The sequence below is a fragment of the Mchenga conophoros genome, linkage group LG4 (assembly GCF_057382185.1).
Source record: "Mchenga conophoros isolate Kocher_MC1m ecotype Shallow Benthic linkage group LG4, M_conophoros_male_GT1.1, whole genome shotgun sequence".
In the NCBI taxonomy this organism is placed as follows: Eukaryota; Metazoa; Chordata; class Actinopteri; order Cichliformes; family Cichlidae; genus Mchenga; species Mchenga conophoros.
This window is the reverse complement of record NC_140529.1, coordinates 7595655-7620550: the sequence shown is the minus strand read 5'-3', so window position 1 is coordinate 7620550 and position 24896 is coordinate 7595655. Positions and strand designations below refer to the sequence as shown.

At 42.4% G+C, this 24896-nt stretch overlaps 1 protein-coding gene across 3 annotated transcripts in view; it reads left to right on the top strand.

The window, feature by feature from the left end:
- Nucleotides 1-24896, top strand: part of tanc2a (tetratricopeptide repeat, ankyrin repeat and coiled-coil containing 2a) — a 59756-nt gene that overhangs the window by 12644 nt on the left and 22216 nt on the right. The window contains exons 2-3 of one of the 3 annotated variants that reach the window (XM_085270170.1): nt 12297-12409; nt 12692-12793. In XM_085270170.1, the coding sequence (XP_085126296.1) occupies nt 12349-12409; nt 12692-12793 (163 nt within the window). In that variant the 5' untranslated portion in view covers nt 12297-12348. Of the gene's footprint in view, nt 1-12296; nt 12410-12691; nt 12794-20196; nt 21204-24896 lie in introns of those variants that run through there. The other 2 variants (XM_085270169.1, XM_085270168.1) reach the window with 2 other exon arrangements.

The following is a 24896-nucleotide window of genomic DNA, read 5'->3' as shown; positions in this document are numbered from 1 at the left end:
GCTTGCTGGTGTTGATTCTGTCACTTATTCAATTATTGAATCATCTGCTAACAGGGACTTAGATGAGCTAGACCTAATGCATAATAGTTAACATTTGCCTGACAAAGAGCTAGGCTGGCACGTTGGCTATAAAAGCATTTTTACAGCTCATTCTGTTTACCCAGGTGGCCAAAATAATAGTTACTGTTGCTTTATGATTGTCTGAATCAGTGCACTGGTTTACCGTTCTTTCAGTTTGATAGAAGTACAAAACACAGGCTCCACAGCCTCCTTGTGTAACAAACCATGCGTGTAAGTAGACAAAGTTTATGTTAACTCACTTAACAGAAGTTTGTGTATTTTTCTCTCATTTTTGGCAATTTGATAAACAAAAGTGAGACCAAGCTTAAAAAAACGGATCTAAAATGCTTTTACTACAATCCTGGTGACTTTTCTTATGTGGTAAATACAAAAACATTTTTCTCATCAAACCCCTGTCTTCTCCTTTTGTTTCATTTGTGTACGTGAACATTTTTATGTTTGTTATTGCTTGCCTTCTCATTTTTCCATCTCAGGCAGACACAAAGGACTCGTGGTCTATTTTCCATTGTCTAATTTGTCTTCAGTGCATTTACATAAGAAGGCCAACATCTCTCATTTCCCAGACACATGCACTGTCGTATTAATATATGTGCTGCAGTTCAGTCATGCGCGTGCTGTCGATTGGGGGGGTGTCTGGGTTTTTATTTTTTAGACTCAGTCCCGTCACTCCAGCTTACTTCCCTTCAAGGATTAGCACACTGACACACATTACACACCCATGCAAGGCTGAGCTAGTCACTGCTGTGTGTGCATCATATCTAAAGAGCCAGTAGTCCTCTAGCTGCTGCAGCTAGAAGCTCTTTGTGGGATTCTTTCTCAGACATGGATTAGGCTTATTCCTAAACTCCCCTCGCAGATAGCCATGGGGTTTATTTGCTCAGGTTTTGAAATATCTGCTGCCAAGAGAGGTTGCACTGGGAATGAATGTTATGCTAAATTAATTTCAGCACTATGCTTTTCTTCAAGAATGAAATTAAACATTCGAAAGTGTTATTTACTGACAGCAGTGGCTTATCTGACTGCACACACATGTTCCTCACACACTCACTGAAGAAAGGTTCGTCCTTGTGGAGTCACTTCGCTCTCTTGCTCATAGTGCACCTGGTAGTAGCACCTGATCCACTCTCCCTTGGGCACACAAAAAACACACACACACACACACACACACACACACACACACACACACACACACACACTAAACACACACACACAAAGGAGAATGTTCCCAAGAGAAAACATAGTCAAACACAAAGGGAGAGGAAAAGAGGAAGAGGCTTGGACAGCATAGAGACTCTGCCACATTCTGCTCACAGTAATGATGATATGCTGAGTGGTTTCCTCATCCATCATGTACCTTTATGCACGCGTGTGTGTGAGTGTGTGTGTGTTTTTGTGTGTGTGTGTGTGTGTTTTTGTGTGTGTGTGTGTGTGTGTGTGTGTGTGTGTGTGTGTGTGTGTGTGTCTTTCCAGAAAAAACAGAAATCGAAACCATGGAATATGAGACTAACAGTAAAAGAAAAGAAGAAAAAAAGTGGAAATAAAAACAGCCGATGGAGAAAGAGCTGCTCAGACTCAAACTGGCAGCACAAGTTTGGATGGAAATGTGTCATACATATATGTGTGCACATATTTCATAAAGTCTTTTCTTCCATCACGACAGTGTTTGTTGTTGAAATGATTTAGGGCATGCACAGACCGCTGTGGTATTTTTGAATGTCTGTAGTCAATAAGTACAAACTCACTAAGACTGTAAATATGTCCAAAAAGATTTTACTTCAGCAGCTTCACAACGTGATGCAGCTTTGTGAGTCCTGCATGGTGAGGAAAGGGCAGGCAGTCTTCAGTGATGAATGTGAGTTACAGTCATCAGGAAAGGCATAAGGGTGCCCGCTTAGCTGACTACTTGTGCCTTTTATAGCTTAAAGTATAACACAGTTAATAAAGACTGAACTGAAAGTCAATATTTATTATGACTACCTTTATTTTTCTAGCATATCTTTATTTGTCAGCACAAAAGTTTAAAATAAGCCCAATTTTATGGCATTCAGAAGCATTTTTACTGCTTTGCTTACACCATGTGGCTGCTTTGGTTGACAGGTTTGTTCACATGGGCAGTTTTAGATCTGAATGTTTTGAAGAAAAAAAACCATTTTTTGGATCCACTATAAATACTTTCTGATGTGTGTCAGTTAGAATGATTCTTTTCTTCTTCTCCTTCCAAAAAACGTTTTTATTATTACATTTCTGGTTGTATAAGTATAATGTAGCTTATTACCTATGGTGACTTAATCCTAACAGGGTTCATGTAGGACTGTTAAAAGCAGGAAAATATTTGAAATTTCAACTTTAAATTGTTGATGTAGTGAAGTCTCCCAGCATACATTGGATTCGTTTTAGATTATATCAGGAAACAGGTAGTGCTGTGTCAGTCATTTGAATTAAATTTGCTTGTCATGTGGATCCCACCTCATAATTGCAGGAAGCCTACATTTCCATTATTAAATAATGTGTGTGTTAAAGATTGTGCAGTTTAAACCTAAGGTTTACCTCCAGTGTAACCCCAACACCCCAACAAAAAGAACTGGACAAAAAGAACTGAAAAACAGTGATGCTCTTTTTTGTTAAGCTTTATATTTGAGTAGCACACCTGTGACACTACGAGTGCAGTTGGTTTACTTTACTGTAACTTAGGGTCGGTAAAAGCAGAAAAAAATGTTAATGGAAGAAAATCAGAATTACAGATGACTTCTTGTGATCACTTGGTAGTTTTGATGTTGTACAGCACACTACAGTTAACCATCCTGGTAAGACAATGACATAGCTTTTATTTTCGTAACACTATTCACCTTATCAGACATCTAGATTTCTTTGCTAATGTTATGCTCACATATTGTGACATAGCGTTCAACCAAAAATCAAACTTCAAATGTATCTATTTTACCTCCAGTCTGTAGTCCTGTTCATCTGTCTGTAATGTTTTGGAGTAATCTCAGCTTTGGAGATGTTAGCTATCTAGGTATCTGGCTTATTGTCATGGTCCTGCGGCCATGACTCAGTGACTTTGTGTTTGTGTTCCTTATTGTTATTATTCTCTTTATTATTCTTGGGCTGTTTTGGGATGGTTTGTGTTTTGGGATTTTAGATACTGGGTTTTGGGTTTGTGCTCCCTCTATTGGTCCCTGGTGTTAGTGTTCCCCTGTCTCGTCAGGTTAATCAGGTCCAGCTGTGTCTCCCACCTGTGTGTGATTTCCCAGTGTCTCTTTGTGTACTTTAGTGTGTGTTTTCCTCTGCTCCTCGTCGCGTCGTCTGTGTTCATACCTGGTGTAATCCCCTGCGTGCTCTCCCTGCTGTTCTCCCTTCATGCTCAGGTTTGCTATTTCTTTGTGTAGTTTCTCCCAGTTAGTTCGTCCTTAGTTCTGTTTGCCATCTCCACTTTATGTCTGGTATTGTTAATAAATCACCCTTCACGTCTGAATAAGTGCTGCATTTGAGTCCTCCTTCCACTCTTCACACGGCCGCTGCCCCGAACCGTGACAGTACGACGCGACCACAAGATGGACCCAGCAGCGCTTAATCCGTCCAGGGAGCTACGGGAGACGCTCATCGATGCCACACAGGAGCTGATCGACCTGTGGCTGGAAAGCCCGGGTGGCACGTCCCAGCGCGCTATAGAGAGGCGGCTACAGCGTCTGGTGACCGGTCTCCCATGGCTTCTGGACTCGCTCTGTTCGTGGGAGCAGGAGTTTCTCCTTTTGGACCTTGGACTTCACCCCCCGTCTGCATTTACTTCCGAGCAGCCCGAGGCGGTGAGTGAGCGGGATGCATGGGCTTCCCCAGATTCCGGGACTTTGTTTTCTGGGGCTATTCAGAGCGGGATGGGAGACTGTACGGGTCGCTTACCCACCTTCGTGGTAACAGATCCTTCGCAAGTGGGCGTGTACAAACCCTCTGTAAAACCGAGAGACTGTTTCTCTGCCGCCCCTTCTGAGCCAGGACTTTATCGCCATTCTCCGGCTCAGTTCTGTGTCCAGCCACAAGCCTCCCAGTCTGTAGCTCAACCGCTAGCCTCCCCAAGGACACAATTACCTGTTCTGCCGCCGCTCCAGTTAGCCACTCAGCCACCACCACCGCTTGCATCACCGCAACCCGTAGTTCAGTTAATGGCTGAGTCACAATTTTCACACTGCTTTTCCACCGCTGTTTCTGAGCAGGGAGACAAACTGTTTCACTACGGACCTGTTCCTCAAAAGCTGGCAACATTAGAGACTGTTGCTCACTCCGGGGCTTCCCCAGAGGCTGGGTTTCTGCCCTCAGCTTACTCTGGACCCCTGGAGGCCAAGATGCCAGCTGTGAACTGCACCGGGCTGTCACTGCCTGAGCAGGGTCAGTGCTCTGCGCAGCTGCAGCCCTCCTTATGTGTGCCGGAGGCCCACGTGCCTACTGGTTTTGTTTCATATGTGCCAGAGGCCCACGTGCCTACTGGTTTTGTTTCATGTGTGCCAGAGGCCCACGTGCCTACTGGTTTTGTTTCATGTGTGCCAGAGGCCCACGTGCCTACTGGTTTTGTTTCATGTGTGCCAGAGGCCCACGTGCCTACTGGTTTTGTTTCATGTGTGCCGGGGGCCCCGGTGCCCACTGGTTCTGCGGCTGTTTTCGCTGGGGGGCCCGAGGAGCCCGTCCAGCCTCCTGTTTCGCCTACTGGGGGGCCCGAGGAGCCCGTCCAGCCTCCTGCTTCGCCTGCTGGGGGGCCCGAGGAGCCCGTCCAGCCTCCTGCTTCGCTAGCTGGGGGGCCCGAGGAGCCCGTCCAGCCTCATGCCACACTGACTGCCACGTCGGCTGGGGGGCCCGAGGATCCCGTCCGGCCACCTGTGGCTGCTTCTCCACCTGTGGCTGCTTCTCCACCTGTGGCTGCAGCGCCGCCTCCTGCAGTATCATCACCTGCAGCGCTACCACCTGCTACTGCCACGCCTCAGCCTGAAGCTTCAGCCTCGCCTGGTTCTGGTCCAGCTTCGTCCTCACCTGGCCCAGCTTCAGCTTCAGCTTCAGCCTCGTCTGGTCCAGCTTCATCCTCACCTGGCCCAGCTTCAGCTACAGCTTCGTCCTCGCCCGGCCCGGCTTCAGCTACAGCTTCTTCATCGCCTGGTCCGGCTTCAGCTACAGCTTCTTCATCGCCTGGTCCGGTTTCATCCACGCCTGGTCCGGTTTCATCCACGCCTGGCCCGGTTTCATCCACGCCTGGCCCGGTTTCATCCACGCCTGGCCCGGTTTCATCTCCAGCTTCATCCACGCCTGGTCCGGCTTCATCCACGCCTGGCCCGGTTTCATCTCCAGCTTCATCCACGCCTGGTCCGGCTTCGGCTTCAGCATCGCCTGGTCCGGCTTCTGCTTCAGCATCGCCTGGTCCAGCCTTCGTGTCTGCATCCTCGTCTGGTCCAGCCTTCGTGCCCGCATCCTCGGCCACAGCATCCTCATCTTCACCCACTGCGCCTAGTCCAGCCTCCGCTTCAGCATCCTCATCAGCATCGCCTGGTCCAGCCTCCGCTTCAGCATCCTCATCAGCCTCGCCTGGTCCAGCTTCAGCATCCTCATCAGCCTCGTCTGGTCCAGCCTCCGTGTCTGCATCCTCGTCTGGTCCAGCCTCCGTGTCTGCACCATCGCCTGCAGCAGCGTCTTCAGCATCCGCACCATCGCCTGCAGCAGCGTCTTCAGCATCCGCACCATCGCCTGCAGCAGCGTCTTCAGCATCTTCGCCCGCTGCGGCCCCGGCTTCCATGCCTTCAGCCTCGCCTGGCCCAGCCTCGTTTGGGTCTGGAGCTAAACGGCCGTTTTCTAGACCGCTGGCTAGGCTAGTGGCCGGGCGCCGTCGCCTGACTGGCCGCCGTTGCCTTCCGCACGGCCGGCCCCCGGACCGCCATCGCCTGAGCGGCCGCCGTTGCCTTCCGCACGGCCGGCCCCCGGACCCTCTTCGCCTGAGCGGCCGCCGTTGCCTTCCGCACGGCCGGCCCCCGGACCCTCTTCGCCTGAGTGGCCGCCGTTGCCTTCCGCACGGTCGGCCCCCTGAACTTTTTGCGCGCTGTCACGGCCTTCTTCGTGGACGGCCTCCCGAACTCTTTACGCGCCGCCACGGCCTTCTTCGTGGCCGGCCACCTGAACTGTGTTTTGGACTCTGCTCCCCTGTGAGTTTTTTTTTTGTGAACATTTGTTTGGGACTCTGGGGCCTCCGTCTTTGGTCTTGGCCCGGTCCCTCCGTCCTGGGCCCCCTGCCGCCCGCCCGGATCTGGTGGTGTGTTTCTGTGGCTGTCGGGGGCCAGCCCTTGAGGGGGGGGTACTGTCATGGTCCTGCAGCCATGACTCAGTGACTTTGTGTTTGTGTTCCTTATTGTTATTATTCTCTTTATTATTCTTGGGCTGTTTTGGGATGGTTTGTGTTTTGGGATTTTAGATACTGGGTTTTGGGTTTGTGCTCCCTCTATTGGTCCCTGGTGTTAGTGTTCCCCTGTCTCGTCAGGTTAATCAGGTCCAGCTGTGTCTCCCACCTGTGTGTGATTTCCCAGTGTCTCTTTGTGTACTTTAGTGTGTGTTTTCCTCTGCTCCTCGTCGCGTCGTCTGTGTTCATACCTGGTGTAATCCCCTGCGTGCTCTCCCTGCTGTTCTCCCTTCATGCTCAGGTTTGCTATTTCTTTGTGTAGTTTCTCCCAGTTAGTTCGTCCTTAGTTCTGTTTGCCATCTCCACTTTATGTCTGGTATTGTTAATAAATCACCCTTCACGTCTGAATAAGTGCTGCATTTGAGTCCTCCTTCCACTCTTCACACGGCCGCTGCCCCGAACCGTGACACTTATTATGAATATAATGGAACTAAAGGGGCATGTGGCTCCACACAGTGTCTAAGTAGCAGTGTTGCTTGTGATCTTCTTGTGATTAAAATATTCCTGCCAATACGGCTGGGCCATATCATACCGTTCACGGTATAATGTTGGGCAACGATAAGAAAATAAAATATCACGATAGAATATGGAAAAAACGCGCATGCGCAGTGCTTTTGTTTTACACACATGGCGGAAAAAGCACGGCGGCGGCGATGGAGAATGAGAAGGGCGAAAGCGGATCGTTGAATGAAATGGATGAACCAGAGTTGGTTTGTTGTTGGTTTCTAAAACTGCTACAACTTCAGTGGTGTGGAACTGGTTCAGCTTTCGTCCGTCAGATACACAACAAAGCACTATTTTTGGTAGAGCATGCTAGCGGGCCGTCGTTATTACCGTGTTTTTTGGAAAATACGGCACACTTAAAATCAGTCCTTTGATTTTTCTGAAAATCGACAGCGTCCCTTATAATCCCGTGTGCCTTGTGTATGAATTCTGGTTGTGTTTACTGACCTCAAAACGATTTTATGTACACGGCGCTCGAAAATCTGTCAAATGTTTCAGTACGACTTTGCTAACCTACGAAGCCGCACCGCTTGATGGATTGCCGGAGCATTACGGCTATCGTAGGCGGAACCTCGCGGGGTGATACATACTGTGCTTCAACATAATATTACCGTATTGTGTGTGTATAACCTCTTTAAGTTTTGTGGATATTATACATGGTTATGCTGAGGATATGTCGGCCAATTTCCACTGGAAATGCCTTTTGGTTAAACTGTCAGCGAGGAATTTGCATTTGCACTGTTAAATTTTTATATAACTTTAATGCACATAAAAAACAGCTGCTTGTTTAAGTGAAAATACATTGTTTTTTTTGTTTTTTTGCACTAATAAAGTTGTGGAGTTGTAAAGTTTTTTGTCTCGTGTCAATTATATCGTCAGTTATATCATTATCGCAAATTTTCAAATGTATATCGTGATATATATTTTTGGTCTTATATTTGGACTTATGGTTGTCAGACATATCCAGTAAAAAGAAAACACGATAATGATAAATCATATAGAAACCTTATGCCATATGTCGTATTTCGAACTGGAATAAGCCAGCAGTAACATGACAGAAATTAGTGTGTGTGTAAAAGCCTAATTAATATGCACTGTTGCTGACACGAGTCACACTGGTAGTTTAATAAAGCTGAATGAGAGTACAATTATTAAATTGCTGTGCTGTGAAAACATCAGTTTCCCAGTGGAAACTATATCTATGCTGCTGTTATCAGCAATGGTCAACAGAGGGGGCCAGAGGTCAGTGCTTCCTTAAACTGTTTAAACTGTAAACCCCTGGTGTGGTTTCAGTGCCAGTCCTAAAACTATTCAGTGCATGTTGTACATGGATTTTTTTCAGAGTGTAAATCCTGAAGCAGAGACATTTTCTTAGTAAAACAGTGAGGAAGCAATGCCACTGCGACTCGGGCTTCCTGTGTTATTTAAACGTCCCTCTTGCCATGTAGGCTCTCTCACACAAGACACAATTTGGTTTTGTTATGTAGCAATACTTTGAACCAACTGAGATTAACCCTGTGAGGTCTAAGTCAGCATTGGGTTCCCTAACTGTAACCCTAACTCTATGCTATCAGGAAATATAACTTTTGTTTTTATTTGCATTATTCTCCCACATTTTGGAAATCAGGGAACAAAGAAAATAATCCCTCTAACTGACATCACAAACTATTTAAATTTTTTACAAGGAAGTACATTTACTTTCCTCCACTCCACTTATTCATAGTACCGCATTTGTTTCTGTTTGCAGAGGTATTTGCCTAAAAACCGAACAGTATGTAGCTCGACGTAGATCACGCTCTGTGTAGATTGAGTGCTGATTGGAAGAAAAGTGAGCTGGAACAGGAAAGGGATCACCAGCAGAGTTCAGAACACAGGGAGAGCGAAAAGGCACGAGGCATGAGCTAAAATTGACAGCAGCACCGTGCACCACGCTTTGGCGTCATTTTGCCTTGGATACTCTCAATTTTTGAAACCAGCATGGCCAGTGTGGTCAGGTTAAAGATGTGCATGTACAATTGCGCCTGTATTTACCATTAATGATATATCAGTATAAGAGCTCAGAGATTCCCAGATTATACAGAGAGAAAAACAGCAGCATCTTGAAAAGATGAGTTTTTCAGAGTTTTTTCGGAGTGGCGATAATGTCATTCAGGAGAAGACCGAAGGGATTTCAGCTTCCCCCCACATTGATAGTGCAAACAACACTGTGTCGTCTGATGAAGTTACAGCTGGAACACAACAAAACTAATGCAGCGCGTATTCGCTACCACATGGCTAACCCCAAATCTGAAGTCAACACTAAAACACATCTTTTGTTCCCAGATGTCAGGTACCCATACGTGTAATCAAATCAGTGCCCTTGAAATGTAGAGTACATCTTCTTTATCTTCTTACCCCTCTGAGATCTAAGAAGTAGGTGGTAGCCCTAACCTATCCCTATATTTTGGAAAAATATAGTTAGAATGAATAAATTTTTTTTTCCTGCTGACTTAGGCGAACAGTTTAATAAAACACAAATGAGGTATTCATTAGATTGCCCAAGGTCGGTTAGGGTTTGACAGCTTAGACGTCACAAGGTTAAAGATGTGCATTTGCCATCTTCAGTTTTAGGATATATGTCAGAAATCTGTTTTTTAAATCAAACTATCTTTCAATTGAATAGTTTCACATATTTGTCCTGAGTGTCTTTCACGTTAAGTTAAAGTTGTGTAAAGTCTCATGGAGTTGCTTATTTGCTCAAAATCAATAACCTCACACTGACACAGTGACCCACATCTGAAGTTCTGTAGCCTTCATACGGCACAGATAAACCAGAGAAGCATACACCACCAGGCAAAAAGGGTTACATCAATATGAATTATCATTAGGGGATTGCTTAGCAACCGCAGATGGTTGCCTAGCAACAGCATTGCCAGGCAGCAGTATGGGTGTGTTCAAAAGTCACACTGTAGTAAAGCAAAAGAGCAAAGAAGGGAAATGTTGTGTGATGTGTGATTCTGTGTAGAATCAACTCTTAAATGTAATACAGCTTTTTAGTTTTCCATGGATAGACCCCACCTCCACCATCTTGGACTGCAGCTGCTGACAGTGGTCCTTGTTCAGCTTTGGAAATGTGCTCTGAAAAGACTGAATTCCCAACTAAAACTTGGAGGCTGGAGAGTAGAAAAAGGATTTTAGTCCGCAGCTACAGTCGTAGACAGTGGTCATAAAGGTTCATAGAGGGTGCACCACACACAACCCTCTGCTAACACCAAAAGTGGGTTGGTGAGCTTATTGCTATAACACTAGCTAACTGGCCATGGTATATCTGTAACATACTTCTGGTTATTTCAGCACGTGTTTAGACCCCATTATGAGCAAATGACTGATTAGAATGAAGTTCTGAGCTCATATATGTTTAGCTGTGGGTCAGGAGGTAGAGCATACAGCTCCTTTGGTTTGTATATTTAAGTATCTTTAGGCGAGATGCTGAACCCCAAGTTGCCCCTGATGTATCCATTGGTCTGTGAATTCTCCAGGGGAATGTGTGAATGTTAACCCTATAATGCCATTTGTATCATATTTCCTACATTAGTTTCTGAGACCTCTATCTCATGAACATGATCAATACTTGCCATAATTTCAAAATGTTATGGACAAAACTCTTTTTTGTCTAAAATTAACATTGTTGTTAACAAAAAGTTGCCAAAAATGCCCAATGTATCAAATGCCATACAAAAAATATATAATAAATATTAGTGCTGTCAGCGTTAACGGGTTAACGCAGGCTGATCTGCATTAACGCGTTAAAACGGGCTAATTCGCGTTAATGAGTTAACGCAGATCAATCCATGTAAGGGGTTACTCAGCATCCAGCGTTAATGCAGCTTAAACATGTTAACGCCATCATCACGACTAATGCGATGAACAATTAACCCGTCTGGAGCGCAGACTGACTCAAAATCCCTGAAATGACTCTGCTAACGCATTTCAGGAAGTTTGTCCAACGTGTGTCCATTCTGCGCTCCAGATGGGTTGAGCCCTTTAAAAATTGTAATCGTGTTAATCGTGATGACAGCATTAATGCGTTAACACTGACAGCACTAATAAATATATAATAAAGATATACCATAAACAACATGCTATAGCAAATATATACATGATATAGCATTTTGTTATAAGGTTTATTAAACATCTCAGTTCCAAAAAAACAGAATTTTCTGGCTGTTTTTTGATGGGTTGGGTCTTACGGGGTTAAGTCAAAATTGATAGTATGAATGTATGTGAATGAGGCATGTAGTAAGAAACTGAGTAATCAAACAGAAAAGAACGGGGCTGTGTAAGTAACAGTCCATTTATGTATGTATTAAAGCATCGCAGCGGTATGACGCCTTTGCTAGCTTCACGGAGCTTTCAACTGGATGTGATGAATCAACACATCTGACAAAAAAATGATGAGCTTAAATCCTCCCTTACTTTGCTGCAAAAGGTCTAGGCTGCTGGAGGATTCCCATGATGCACTGAGGCTATGACCACACTAGCCCGAAAACGCCGTCTCAGTGTGGACGGGAGGCCAAAACAGAGAGAAAACGATGCATTTTCAAACGAAAAGTGTGGACGTAGCCTGAGTGTTTCACTCACCTCGTGTTATTATTAATCTCTGGTTCTCTTCCACAGCATTTCTTTGTCCTGTCTTCATCCACTCTTCCCTAGCCGATCACGGCAGACAGCCGCCCCTCCCTGAGGGTGGTTCTCCATGAGCCTTCTTCCTGTTAAAAGCCACCAAAGTTCTTCTAGAAACAAGTCATGCTCCTTTTTATAATGCCAGAATAAATGGAAATCTGATTCATCTTCTACCTGACAGAACCTATATAATGCACATAATCCTATAACAGATGTATTTCCTTATCCTTTTATTAGTCCTCCGTGCTTATCACTGATGCAATGCACAACAACAGAATTCTTACATATATTTCTATTCAGGATTCTCAGGCATTCAGGAGTGCCACGTCTCCTCCCTGTTTTCTGTTTCTGCCACCCAAGCTACATAAGTGTCCTTTCAGATACTCTGGGGACCTGCTGCTATTGATGTTATAGCACTATAGCAGTATACTGAGTTCGGTCAGAGACATTTACACAAGGAAATGACATTCACTGCAGATGATTAAACTGTTAGAGCAATGAGATTCTGTTAAGGAACACATATGGATCATAACATGACTGGACATAAGGAGTCAGCTGGAAAAGGAAGTGATTAGTTCTAATGGTTTACTGACACACTCTCTCTCTGTCTCCATCTCTGTAGGAGTGTTGACAGGAAGTGTGCTCATGTGTGTTTGCTGACATCGTGAGCAATCATGTTCCGGAACAGCCTGAAGATGCTACTGGGCGGCAAAGGTCGCAAGAACAATACCAGTGGTCAGTAAATTCATATTATATGTGTTTTTCACCCGTCGTTTTGTGCTCCGACCAGAAGCTGTGCCTCTAGTCTGTGTGTTTCAATGAAGCCATGTCATGGATGTGTAAAAAGATAGATATGTTAATGCTATATTACACAAAATATTTTCGTCTAATATTGTTGTAAAACACGCAGATCATGGGTGGCTGTTTGTTTGGGCACATACAGATGAGTTCTTCTTATGTACACCACTGTTTCATGCAGCAGTGTCTCTCTCTTGCTCTTTGACACTTTTCCAATAGGTAACACGGACTCAGAGGCATCAGAAGTCAGGATGATCGAAGGATTCACTCGTTCACTCCCCTCCTCTCCTCTCCTTAACCTTCGCCTGGGCAAGAGACCTGGTAGGACTGTCTATTTATCTCAGTGCGTGCTCAATGAAAGGTTTCTCCCACTGAAAACGTTACGTCCAGATGAACAGAATCAACCTTTTGGGGCTGTCTGTGTAGCTCAGTATGTTGGTCGATCACTCATGTTTAGTATTTGATTGTGTGACGTAGGGCTGGGCCATATTATACCGTTCACGGTAATACCGGTATAATGTTAGGCAACGATAGGAAAATGAAATATCGCGATAGAATGGGAGTAAAACGCGCATGCGCAGTGCCTTTGTTTTCATACGCACATGGCCGATTGTTGAGTGAAACAGATGAACCAGAATTGGTTTGTAAAAATGGTGCAACTTCCGTGATGTGGAACTGATTTGGTGTTTGTCCGTCAGATACACAACAAAGCACATTTTTTTGCAGAACATGCAAGCAGCCGTTGTTATTGTCGTATTTGTCGGACTAAGATGCTCTTAAATCTGGGAGTAATCTGGGTCCTAAACTCCGTATGTTTCAGGTCAAACAACACTGCAGCATCACTTAGAGTTAAAAACTGTCTAAATTCTTTCATCTTTAATAAAACGATCAGCATTGCTGCTTTACCAGGTGTAACTATAAAGTTTAACTTCCAGGCATCCATGAAAACAAAAGTTATTACATTTAACGGAGTTAGAAGTTAGCAGGAAGCTAGCGGAAGTTAGCTCGCTAGTTTCGCTAGTTACCTAAGCATGATATTGCATGTTCTGACTGAGAGATTTCTGAAAAAAATCAAACGTACAGCTCTGCTATCACTTCCAACATAAATGAAGACAGGAAACTAAACAGCAGTGACGTTTGTAGGGTTACTGAAGTTGGGCTAGCTGCTATATAATGATGTGCTACGTGATCGCTAGCGACACAGCTATGTTAGCATAACATAAACAGTGAAGCTGGAGGACGAACACTAACACTTTTCCACTTATAAAAGTTAACGTGAAGGTTCTTCATGGTTAGAGACAAATGCAATCGCATGGCAGGATGCTGTAAACGGACCAAACTTCAGTCAGGAGAACAACTGAGATAATCCATCCACAATACGAGGTTAGTCATTAATATACTGCAACAACATGGGAATAGAGCCGCTGCCAGAGAATTCAACATTAATGAATCAATGGTACAGAAGTGGAGGAAGCAAGAAGAATGAGTTTAATAAAGTTTGATTTATCTGACTGCTTTGTTTCGCTTAATGTGCCTTATAATCCCGTGCACCTTATGGTCCGAAAAATACGTACTGCACACTGCAGTTTAATGTTGCAAAGCACCTCTTTTTAACTTCAGTGGATATTATACATGGTTATGCTCAGGATATGTCAGCCCATTTCTACTGGAAATGCCTTTTGGTTAAACTTTCAGCAAGGAATTTGCATTTGCACTGTTACATTTTTATAAAGCTTTAATGTACATAAAAACCAGCTTCTTGTTTAAGTGAAAATAAATGGAAGGTTGTCTTTTTGCGCTAGTAATGTTGTGGAGTTGTATTTTGTCTCGCATCAATTATATCGTCGGTTATATCGTTATCGCAAATTTTCAAATATATATCGTGATAAATATTTTTGGCCATATCGCCCTGCTCTAGTGTGACGTTTATGTGGTCTTATAAAAACAACAAGTAGTGCTGGAAATATGTGTGCAAATATTAGTCACAGTATCTGTGTATATATTTCTGCATCTTATAAATAGAACGTGATTGTAATTATTTGTTGACATTTTTATTTGCATTTAAAACGGTTGATAAAAAATATTTTTGTTGATATGGCATAGGACTCAGAAATAACTACCAGTAGTGATGGCTACTGTGATATTTTAAAACCAAAACTTTAAATTGTCTTTAAATATAATATATAAACTGTACTGCACTCCTTCCTTGATTTTCTTTGTTCCTGTGGCTTCTTCTCCCCGTAAATGCACTGATCCAATTCCTTTCCTGTTCTGATCCAATGTACATACCTTGATTTTATTTTACCTTACTAATGTGATACTCATGTTAACCATCTGAGGTCTAAATAATGCTGGGAGTTAACCCTAACCTGTACATTTTGACCTGGGAGCACAGTTTTTGAAAAGAACAGAAACATCATGTTCTGAAAGCACAGGATTAGGGCAAACTCATCAATGATAATGACTTAGACCAAAAAGGGTTAATACCTGCAGTGTTTCATTCATTAGTAACCAAGTGTCCACTGTCAGAGCCACAGCCCTGGTTCTTTTTAATGGACAAGACCTACTTTTTTATGTTGTAACCCAATGAAAATATGAACACACTGGTAGGATATACAAATATTTATAAATCTGCCCTTAAATCTTACATCAGAGCTGTACTTCCTGAACATGTTTATGATGTTATCAGTATCAGCGTCACTGAGTGATAGTCGAAGGACTTGGAAAGAAAAGCAGCTGGACTTCTTTAAAAAGTTGTGCCAATTGATCTCAATGGGTCACATGATTGGTGAGGGAAGGTCTCACAACGGTTTCACTCGAAACCTCTGCTGATAATGACCCATACCCTTTTTCACACCTTGGCTTACATCATAGGCGTCAAACTCCAGGCCTCGAGGGCCGGTGTCCTGCAGGTCTTAGATGTGCCCTTGATCCAACACAGCTGATTTAAATGGCTAAACATGTCTTGAAGTTCTCCAGAGGCCTGGTAATGAACTAATCATTTGATTCAGGTGTGTTGACCCAGCTTGAGATCTAGTCGCTTTTCTTTTTTTCAAGCTCCATCCATGACCTGGATGACTGAACCTGCACAGACACACTGAGTGATAGGTATGTTTACATTCACAGGTGCACTAGAAGCAAGAATAACTACCAGACAATTCTGCATGCCTTTAGTTGTTTAAAATAACAAAAATGCCAACAAATAGTCTCAATTCATACCTCATAATGCCGCTCACTACATGATATTGTAGATTTTAGATACTAACTCACCACGCTAAATGCCATCTTATCCCCCAGCTTGTGTTAGCTTGTTTAACTGCTACAGTGCTGCTGGTGCCACCACTTAGTACAGGACGAAGCTGTAAGTCTTGGGGGGGTTGTTGTATTTGTGAACCACACACAGGGAAAATACTTCAAAAAATCTTAACTCACATTATACTAGATTACTTCATCGTTTCGTAGCTAGTAGTTAATGTTTGCTAACTTCAGTTAGCTTACCCTTTGCTTTTCCCGTTGCTGTAAAGTGAGCCTATATAAAAAATAACCAACCAAAACACTATGTCAGCTCTTTCTCACTAGTATTTTAGTAGTTCATTTTTACTTACCATCAACTTCTAGAAATCCATACCTGGAGTAATGTTTATAAGGCAAAACTAAAATAGTTTCTAGAGGGTGAAGCTCAACTCCTTCGAAGAAAAAGTCCTTCAAGAATAAATGAAAGGTACAAGACTAAAATACATTTGTGTGAGAGATGTAATAAACATGTTGGATATACATGTATACATATGAAATGCATCCTTGCAAATTCAAGAAACCTGCCCGTTGTTGTGAAGCGTCGACTCACGTTTATCATGTGAGTACACTTATACAGTGGAAACCCACAAATGTTTGCCAAAGGAGGAGAAGGAGGACAACCAGTTAGTGTAACATATTGTCAGGATTTCAGGAAAGTCCGTATGGCTGTTAATGCAAAGTTAAATCATAACCCTCCAGCTGCACACAGACAATGGCAGTAAGCTGGGGAATCCTTCTGGAACAGTCTGAGCTGATAAGCTCTGTCATTAAGCGAACGTTTCAATGAAGATGAAACATTGTCAACTGACAACATATTCATATCTGTCTGTGTCGTTTCATCAGTTGATCTTTGCAAATGCTTTGCTGCTTAAAACGTCATGTTTGGTGTGAAACATGCTGAAACAACAGGATTCAAGCTGCTGGGAGGGTCTGTGTCCTCTTCTGTGTGCATAATGAATCTATATCATAAGAAATCTATACGCGCAATTTATGCAAATCTTCTTGTAACCATGGTAACACAAGCCTGTTCCTCATTAAGGCACTCGAAGGCAGTTAAAACTGCAGACTGTTTGTGTCATCTGCGCACTATGTGTTTTCTTCCTCCCTCAGACACACAAACACACACACACACACAGAGCTGTGACCTGTTACACAGCGTATGGTAGCAGATGGGGGTGGGTTGGCCTTTGACCCTGTATTTGATCGTCCCACTGTGCCTGAGTGAGAGAGAAAACACTGAAATATTACACCCAGCCCCCTGCCAAGCTCTCCAATCCTCTCCTCACCTAAACTCTTCTCCCGCTGCTCCTCTTCCTCCTCCTCGGGGCTGATTTGACACACTTGTCTTAAACATTACCATGTGGAGTTTATCTCTCTGCCCTTTATAAAGTACGGCACTAAAGAAGGGAGACTTCTTTAGTTATTGCACAACGTCTACACACACAAACACAGACAATCTCAGATTTGGCTTATTTCTCTTAACCCTTTTTTTTTCTTCCCATTGTGTTTTTCCCCCTGTGCTTATACTCTTTTTCACCACCCCGGCATATCCCTGTCCTTTGTTTTGTCCTGCTCCTTTCCGTGACTTCTACACATCATTAGTTGCTGACATGGATCCACAGTTTGATCCTGGGAAGAGACACAAATACCTTTGAGGTTGTGTCAGGAACAAGCAACACAGAGAGTTGTTGCCTGTACTGATCTCAGATAGAGGCAGTGTGCAAAGTATGTTGTGGTATGTAGCTTGGGCTATAGCAGTAATTAAGTGTAAGCTAGCTTTTTAATAGCTAAAAGTAATTTAATTGGAAATTAAGTTGTTGCTTTGTACAAAAACATTTTTTATTGTGCCAAATATTTAGTTTTTTAGTAATTTCATAATAAATAAATTATATGTCCTCAATCCAGAAAAAGGAGCTAATGCCTGCTTAACATTTCAACTCACAGTTATGCTTTTTTTAAGCCACAGATGAACTTTTTGTCAACAGTAGTCTAAGGAGCTTGGAAAGAAAAGCGTCTGGACTCCTTTAAGTTGCTTGAAGATGTTTCACCTTTCATCTGAGAAGCTTCTTCTAGGGTCAAATGGTGGAGAGTCCTAGATTTAAGCCGATTTAAGCAGATTTTTGTGAACAGTAAAATCTTTTGGCCACCAACATTTAGCATCTTTCATTTTAAGAGCAGTGAATGGATATCTCTTGCTAAAATACAATTTGGGACTTGTATTTTGCTTAGTAAACACTATAATCTGATGAATTATTATAAAACTATAATAATTCACCATAATTAAAGCCTTTGCAGTTAAATTCAGTCATTAAAAAACAAAAAACACAAGCTAACTCTAGCTCAAGATTGACTAGAGCTTATCATATCTGAGCTTAACTGCAAGGTTAGCTTTTAGCCTTTTTTCAGTTTACAATATTTGATAAACTTTCTTTGAATAACATGTTTAAACCTCCCGTTATTAACTATGTACGTGCTGTGTAAATAAGCTGCAAAGACATTATTAACATATAATCAGATTTTATGCTGGTATTTTACACTAACTAGCAAAAATTTACTAATAAGTCCAACAGTGTAAAAGATGGATGTAGTTCGGGGGTCAGAAAAGTTCATTCAAAACTGAAGTTGCTTAAATCTGAATTCTTTTTAATGAACACGGAGGGATCCTTCAACCTGAAAACACTTTGTGTTGGATACAATTCTATCTGTGTCTGGTAGACTCTTTATTAATGAGTTTATAGACTCAGAAAGGAGGATTGTTTAACATATTGTCATTTGCTAATAAGGTTGGGCGATTGGATGAATATATCGACTATTGACGATAGGCCGAGCCTTTCGCCAATCGTTTACACAAGAGCGGTGTATTTATTTATTTGCCCACGAGTAAGTTTGCTAATATTGTTTATTGAAGCTAAGAGAAGCGGTCAACCAAAAAAATAATAGCGCTGTTTTAATGGCACACTCTTCCAGCTGTGAACAAATGCACATAACTCAGAGTGCGCAAAATGCAGCGACTCCTTTACTCAAACTCAAAAAGAACGAAAGGCAGCGGCCTGTGTTCAGAAAAAACACAAAAACATTTTATTTGAATAAAAAAACAACAACAATGGTGGGGAGGGAAACAACGAGAAACTGCATCTTTTTTCTACTATAACCGTGTTTACAGGCTGTTCCAGTGTTTGTCTTACAGACTCGACCAAACTACAAATACAAATTAAACAAAAAGTAGTTAAAAAATCAAAATGTCTCTTCCAGCCAGCACAAAAAAAAAATCTCAGACGTAATGTTAAGTCTTTTGTATGATTTGGCGAATCTCAAACAAAGAAATAAATGAATGAATAATCCAAAAAGTAGCTATATTAATACTGAAACAAACAAGAAAAGAAGGTAAAATATTCCCTCAACAAACAAAACGTATAAATTCTAAACGCGAAAATCAGTCCATGCATGATTACATGGCTCCGCCCATCAAAATGTCTGTGCCTGCGCGAATATATCGCCTGTCATCGGTTGTTGGACTGCCAACATATCGCCCAAGCTTATTTGCTAATGACTATTCAATCAGAGGAGGTTATTGTTTCACAGTCAGCTCCACTTTTCTATTATCACATCTGGCTTTCAAAGAGATGCTCATGGTAAAAATGTTTGACTCGAGCCTTTATAGCAGGACCTCACAGTCCAGTGGGTGACATCACAGAGGCTTTAAACTGTGGCTTTACAAAAGGTTCTTACTCTGTATGTTTTTAGAAAACTAAATAAAAAAATAAATAGTGTAATAACGTTCTAAGATGAGTGGATAATGCTTTAGATACATTATCTCTAGTAGTTTCATTTTTCTGTACATCTATATGTTACCTATAAGGTATTAATGTAACCTGTTAAATGTTTTAGGTTGCACTAAAACTATTTTTAGGTGAACAACAAAAGGTCAAAGATAAAAGTTGGAGACATTATAGAATCATAAACCAGCTTTTTGTGTTTTTTCTTCGTTCTTCCACAAATTTCAGCCTAAATCTTTCCTTCAAGTCTTAAATTTAAACCCGTTTTTTCTGCACTCTTTCATAAAATCACATTTTAAATAATATTTGTTTCAATTTAACTAGTTTTTTTTTAGTTCATATACATTTTCCACATTTCTTGGTCTAAAGTGGATTACAGTCTTCCATGTTCACTGTGATTTGTGGTCGCACTCTCCTCTGTTCTTGGAAAGAGTTTCACTTTAATTGCAGCATTTCTTTGCTCTGCTGCTTTTCAGAAATTGTTCTGTCTCTGCGCGTTTTTTCTTCTTTTAGAAGAGACAAGGCTGAACTGTTTTTCTAAACTTTCCTCGTGCTTCTCGACATGTAACAGATTACGCTCTCGGTTCAGCTCCTCCTGCAGGCTTTCTGTTTCTCGCCTGTGTGGGGTTTTTTTTCTTTTTGGGGGTTGGAGGAGGGGAGGTTTTAATTTGCGGTGCAGTCGGACGAGGGAGGTCGTCTTTCAGAACAGATATGGAGGCTCTGCTGGTGGAGAAAGAGGCTTTGCACACTTAGAAGTGTTCTTTTTTGTGTGTTCTGACCTAAGAGCGTACCGTATGTGAGAGGATTGTTGTGGGCTTTTTTGCTTGTTTTTGCACTGGATGCTTTAGTTGTTACTCTGTTTTCTGGGACTCTACCTGTGAATGAGAAAGGCTTTCATTTTTCTGGCTACAAAGGACAATAACCAGTGGAAATGCATTTCCCAGGTTTGTGTGAGTTGCAGTCAACTTTAGAGCACTTCTCATGTATGCAGATTGCTGTTTCACCTCTGAAGAGTAACAAAGAAGTTCATCTGTTACCACTGGATTTGCATGTTTTATTGTCCCGCAGTCACTCAGCCTGAAAAGTCGGAGCACCTCTGGTGTGTTTTTTTTCTTTTTCCGGAGAGTCTCTTCCTCTTCTTATCACTTCACTTCTACCTCCTTCATCTTTTTCTCCCCCTCTCCTTTGTGTACTCTGGAGAAGGAGGAGCTCGATACCAAAGTGAAGAAGACGGGATCATGATGTCATCACATTTTCACCAACAAAACTTAATGGAGAGGGAGAAGAGCACAACTTCAGCTGACTTAGTTTACTCTGCCCCCTACATGGAAGTACTGTGAACCAATCAGAGTCCTGCTGACAGCTAGCCATGGACTGCACGGCGGCTATTTTGAAAGCATGCGCCCGCTCCAGAGCCAAGTGGTGTTGCCACGGGCGCTCCAGTGTCCGTCACCCGTGGGGGCCGGCGAATGGCTGCGGTTGTGGTCGAGGTGTGTTTGCGGGGGGCTTCGTCAACCACACCTCGTCCCTCCTGCGGCGCTTGCTGTTGCACGTTTGCTGTTGTCACTCTCATGAGGAGAGTTCGCAGTTGTGTCGCGATTGGGGGGATTGTCCGATCCAAGGAGTGGAGAGAGATCGAAGAGGAAGGAGACAGGAGGAAGGTGAGAGTGATGGATCTCTCTATGGCCAGAAATTCTTGCTTTATCAGTTAAATACCATATTTTTTTAATTTACTCTAATCTGTTATCTCTAATTGTGTTTGATTTTTTTCAGATTTTGTACAAATAGTATGCGAAAATATCTTTTTTCCCTTTAAATTTAGCTAAAAAAAAGTGGATTCTACATTTCCCCCCAAAAATGAGTCGAGCTGCTCAAGCTGGCAAAAACCTGGTGATGCCATTTAATGTCTGATTAGTATGTTGTTCCAAGCGTGTAAGCAAATGAATCTAAAAAAGTTTGTTTTTTATGAACAGAAAGGTTAGAAAAAAACTCGCCTGTAAACGTGTTTACCTGTGCTATGATTTTACAGTCAGCCCCAAGTGGCTGTTTGAAGAACTGCAGTTTTGTTATTTTTTCAGCTATGCAGGTGTCCACAAGGCTCACATGTCTTTCTTGCCAGAGCAGGAAAGTTTGTCCTTTTAGTTAAGGAACGTGATTATCTGCATTTTTGACAAAGTATTACATCGCTATATATCGATATGTGGTGACTCCTCCTCTTCAGCAGCTTGTGTCCTAGCCTCAGGTTGTTCACTGTTGGTTTTGTGTACTCCAGCGTATACACTCAGCTACTGCTTTCATTTCTCTTTTGTATTTTCACTTTGTAAGAGGTTTTTTTTCTGAAATAAGGGAGAGAAACTTGTGTCTTATGTCTTCGCAAAGAACTAAAGCAAGATCATATTGGTTTCCAAACAGATGTTACAATGTAGAAATGAGTTAAGTTATATACTAATGGCCTTTAGAAAACCCAAGGTACTTACTGTGACACTGAATGATGTTGTTAAAATGAAGTCAGGACCTCTCACAAGGCTGTTTGGTTAAGTAATGTTAGCTGATGTAGTCACAGCTAACTCCTTAGACTGAGTTTGCCCTCAGGACTTTGTGTCAGGCTCTCTGTGAGGTGGTTAATAGTCTTATTCACAGCCTCGTTACCTCCCACATTGACTATTGTAATTCTCTCTTACATCGTCTCCCCTAAAAATCCCTCCATAAGCTTCATCTGGTTCAAAACTCATGCATTATTACCAGAACCCCCTCCTACCAGCACATCACCCCCGATCTTCAGGAGCTTCACTGGCTCCTTGTGAAATTCAAGAGAGTGTGCAAAGTTCTTCTGCTCACCTTCAAGGCCCTTCATAACCTTGCTCTTCCTTACCTTTCTGACCTGTTAAGCACTACTTCTTCTGCTCGCTCACTTCAATCTTCTTCTATCCAGCTCGCTGTGGCTTCTGTCCGCCTCACCACCATGGGAAGCAGAGCTTTCAGCTGCTCTGCTCTCAGGCTGTGGAACTTTCTACCCCCAAATATAGGAAACACTGGTTCTCTCCCCCAGTTTAAATCCCAACTCAAAACCCATCTGTTCAAATCTGCATATTCACTGTGAACTAATTTTTTGTTTATCTTGTGCCTTTTTTATTGTTCTTTGTTGTCATTGTTCTATTGTGTGTTTTATTCTATTGGTAAGTGTCCTTAGGTGTCTTCAAAGGCCCTTTTAAATAAAATTTCTTATCATTATTATTATTATTATTCTTCAGAGAGTTCACAGGGTCTATTTTAGCCACCATACTTTCCCAAAAATATAACCAGCTTGTTCTGTTGCTTTCACTTACAGTATCTAAACCATAACTGAAAACAGAAAATAACATCAAAGAAAGGACGTCTTTCTTCATTTAAAAATGCATTATGTGACCAAAATGATCTGACCAATCAGATCTCAAGTATGTGGACTGCATTTGCACCTTTACCTGTATCCAGTCACTTGTGCTTAGATCAGCTAAAACGCATGCTAATCCCAGTTTACAAAGCTCTGAGTTTCTAATTTATCTAAACGTCCTTGCCCCAGGATTATGCTCTTGATGCTGTTCATCATTTTATTCACTGAATGTTACAGGAAGTCAGAGGTGCAGTTAACAAGCAGAATCATAGTGACACTTTCAGACTGCTCCAGAACTTCAGAAATGATTGCATCATTTTACTGACAGAAACATGTTAGAGTTTCTATATCAGGATTCTGTTATAGCAGAAAGTCCTTCTGGTTCAGGAAGAAAGGAAGTAAAGAGAGTACATGAGGGCAAAAGAAAGAAATCTGGGAGGGAAGAGATAAAAGAAATAAGAAAGAAAAGAAAAAACGGAGGAAGGAAAAACAAAAGAAAGATGGGACCAGAGAAAACACAAAGGGTGCAAAGAAAGTCGGAAGAGATAAAGGAACAAAAGAAGGAAGACTAATGAGGGAAAGTAAGGAAAGAAACTGGAGGAGAGATGAAAAACAAATGGTTAGAAGAAGAGAGAAACTATGACAGAAAGAAAAGCTGAACGTAAGAATGGAAAGGAGGAAAGAAAAAAGAAGAAATACACAAAGAAAGAAGAGAAGAAGGGACGGCAAAGGGAGAGGAAGGCTCCTAAGGAAGGGAGGAAAGACAGGAGAAGCAATCAGAAGCTGAACTAGTTAAGAAAGCAGAAATGGAAATGTCTGCGCGCTCTGTATCTGATCTTTCCATTTTATTTTTCTTCTGCTAAAAACGACTCACAACCCTGTCATTGACTGACCACACACACGCATGTATGTGCACACGTGCACACACACACGTGCTTTGTGTTGGATGGCTTTTTTTTGGTGTGTGTGTGTGTGTGTGTGTGTGTCTGATTCTTCACCAGCAGTCAGCAGTTTAAAGCTGTAATTACAGAGAGAGAGAAACAGAGTCGGAGCTTTCGTGCTGCGGCTTACATTCTTGTCTTGGTGTGTGTGTGTGTGTGTGTGTGTGTGTGTGTGTGTGTGTGTGTGTGTGTGTGTGTGTGTGTGTGTGTGTGTGTGTACGTGTGCAGTGCTCTTGGCATATTTAGGTCATGATAGTGAATACATTAATAGCAACATCAATCACTGTTTTGCATGTGCTTTGAGTGAGTTGCAGCGTGTGTGAGATTCTCTGAATTGTTCTATTTTCATAATTTCTTCTGATTGGATGGACTTATAACAGTGTCTGCTCTTGAAGCCAGCACATCAAATTGGGACTTTTTAGCAGGTTGCCAGTGGATGTCTGTAGAAAACTGTGATTGAGGCAGCTTTATGCTGAGCATATGCTGACCCCAGCCCAGCAGCCAGACACTGAACTTCAACAGATAACAATCTGATGAGCAGTCAGGCTACAGCCTGCATTTCTATCTGTTCATGTTTTAAAGTCTCTTTGTGCTGGTTTTCATCTTTGCTTTGTGTTCTTACCTACGTACTTAGAGAAAGATTTGTGTTGGTGTGTGGGGCTGTAGCCTGTGGGTTTATATTGTTAAATGGTAATCATGAGACAGTGTGTTTCAGGTCATTTTATGGAGAAACATGAAATTAATGTAACGTGTGCTGGATTAGAAAAGTGTTCTGTGTAATACAGAACACTTTTTTTTGAGTAATGACTCCAACCCAGATGGCAAGAAAGAGGGGACATACCTCCAACATGCAAAAAAATGTAATCACCCAGCATGCAATTCATTTGCACAAATGTAATGTGTTTGATAAGCTGCTTGGCGATGGCGGTGACTCTCAAAGTGACGCCATTGAGAATCAATAAGGAATGGACTCGATAAGTGATGGAAGTGGAATCACTACAGTCCCACACACCAACACAAATCCCCATATGGACACAAATACG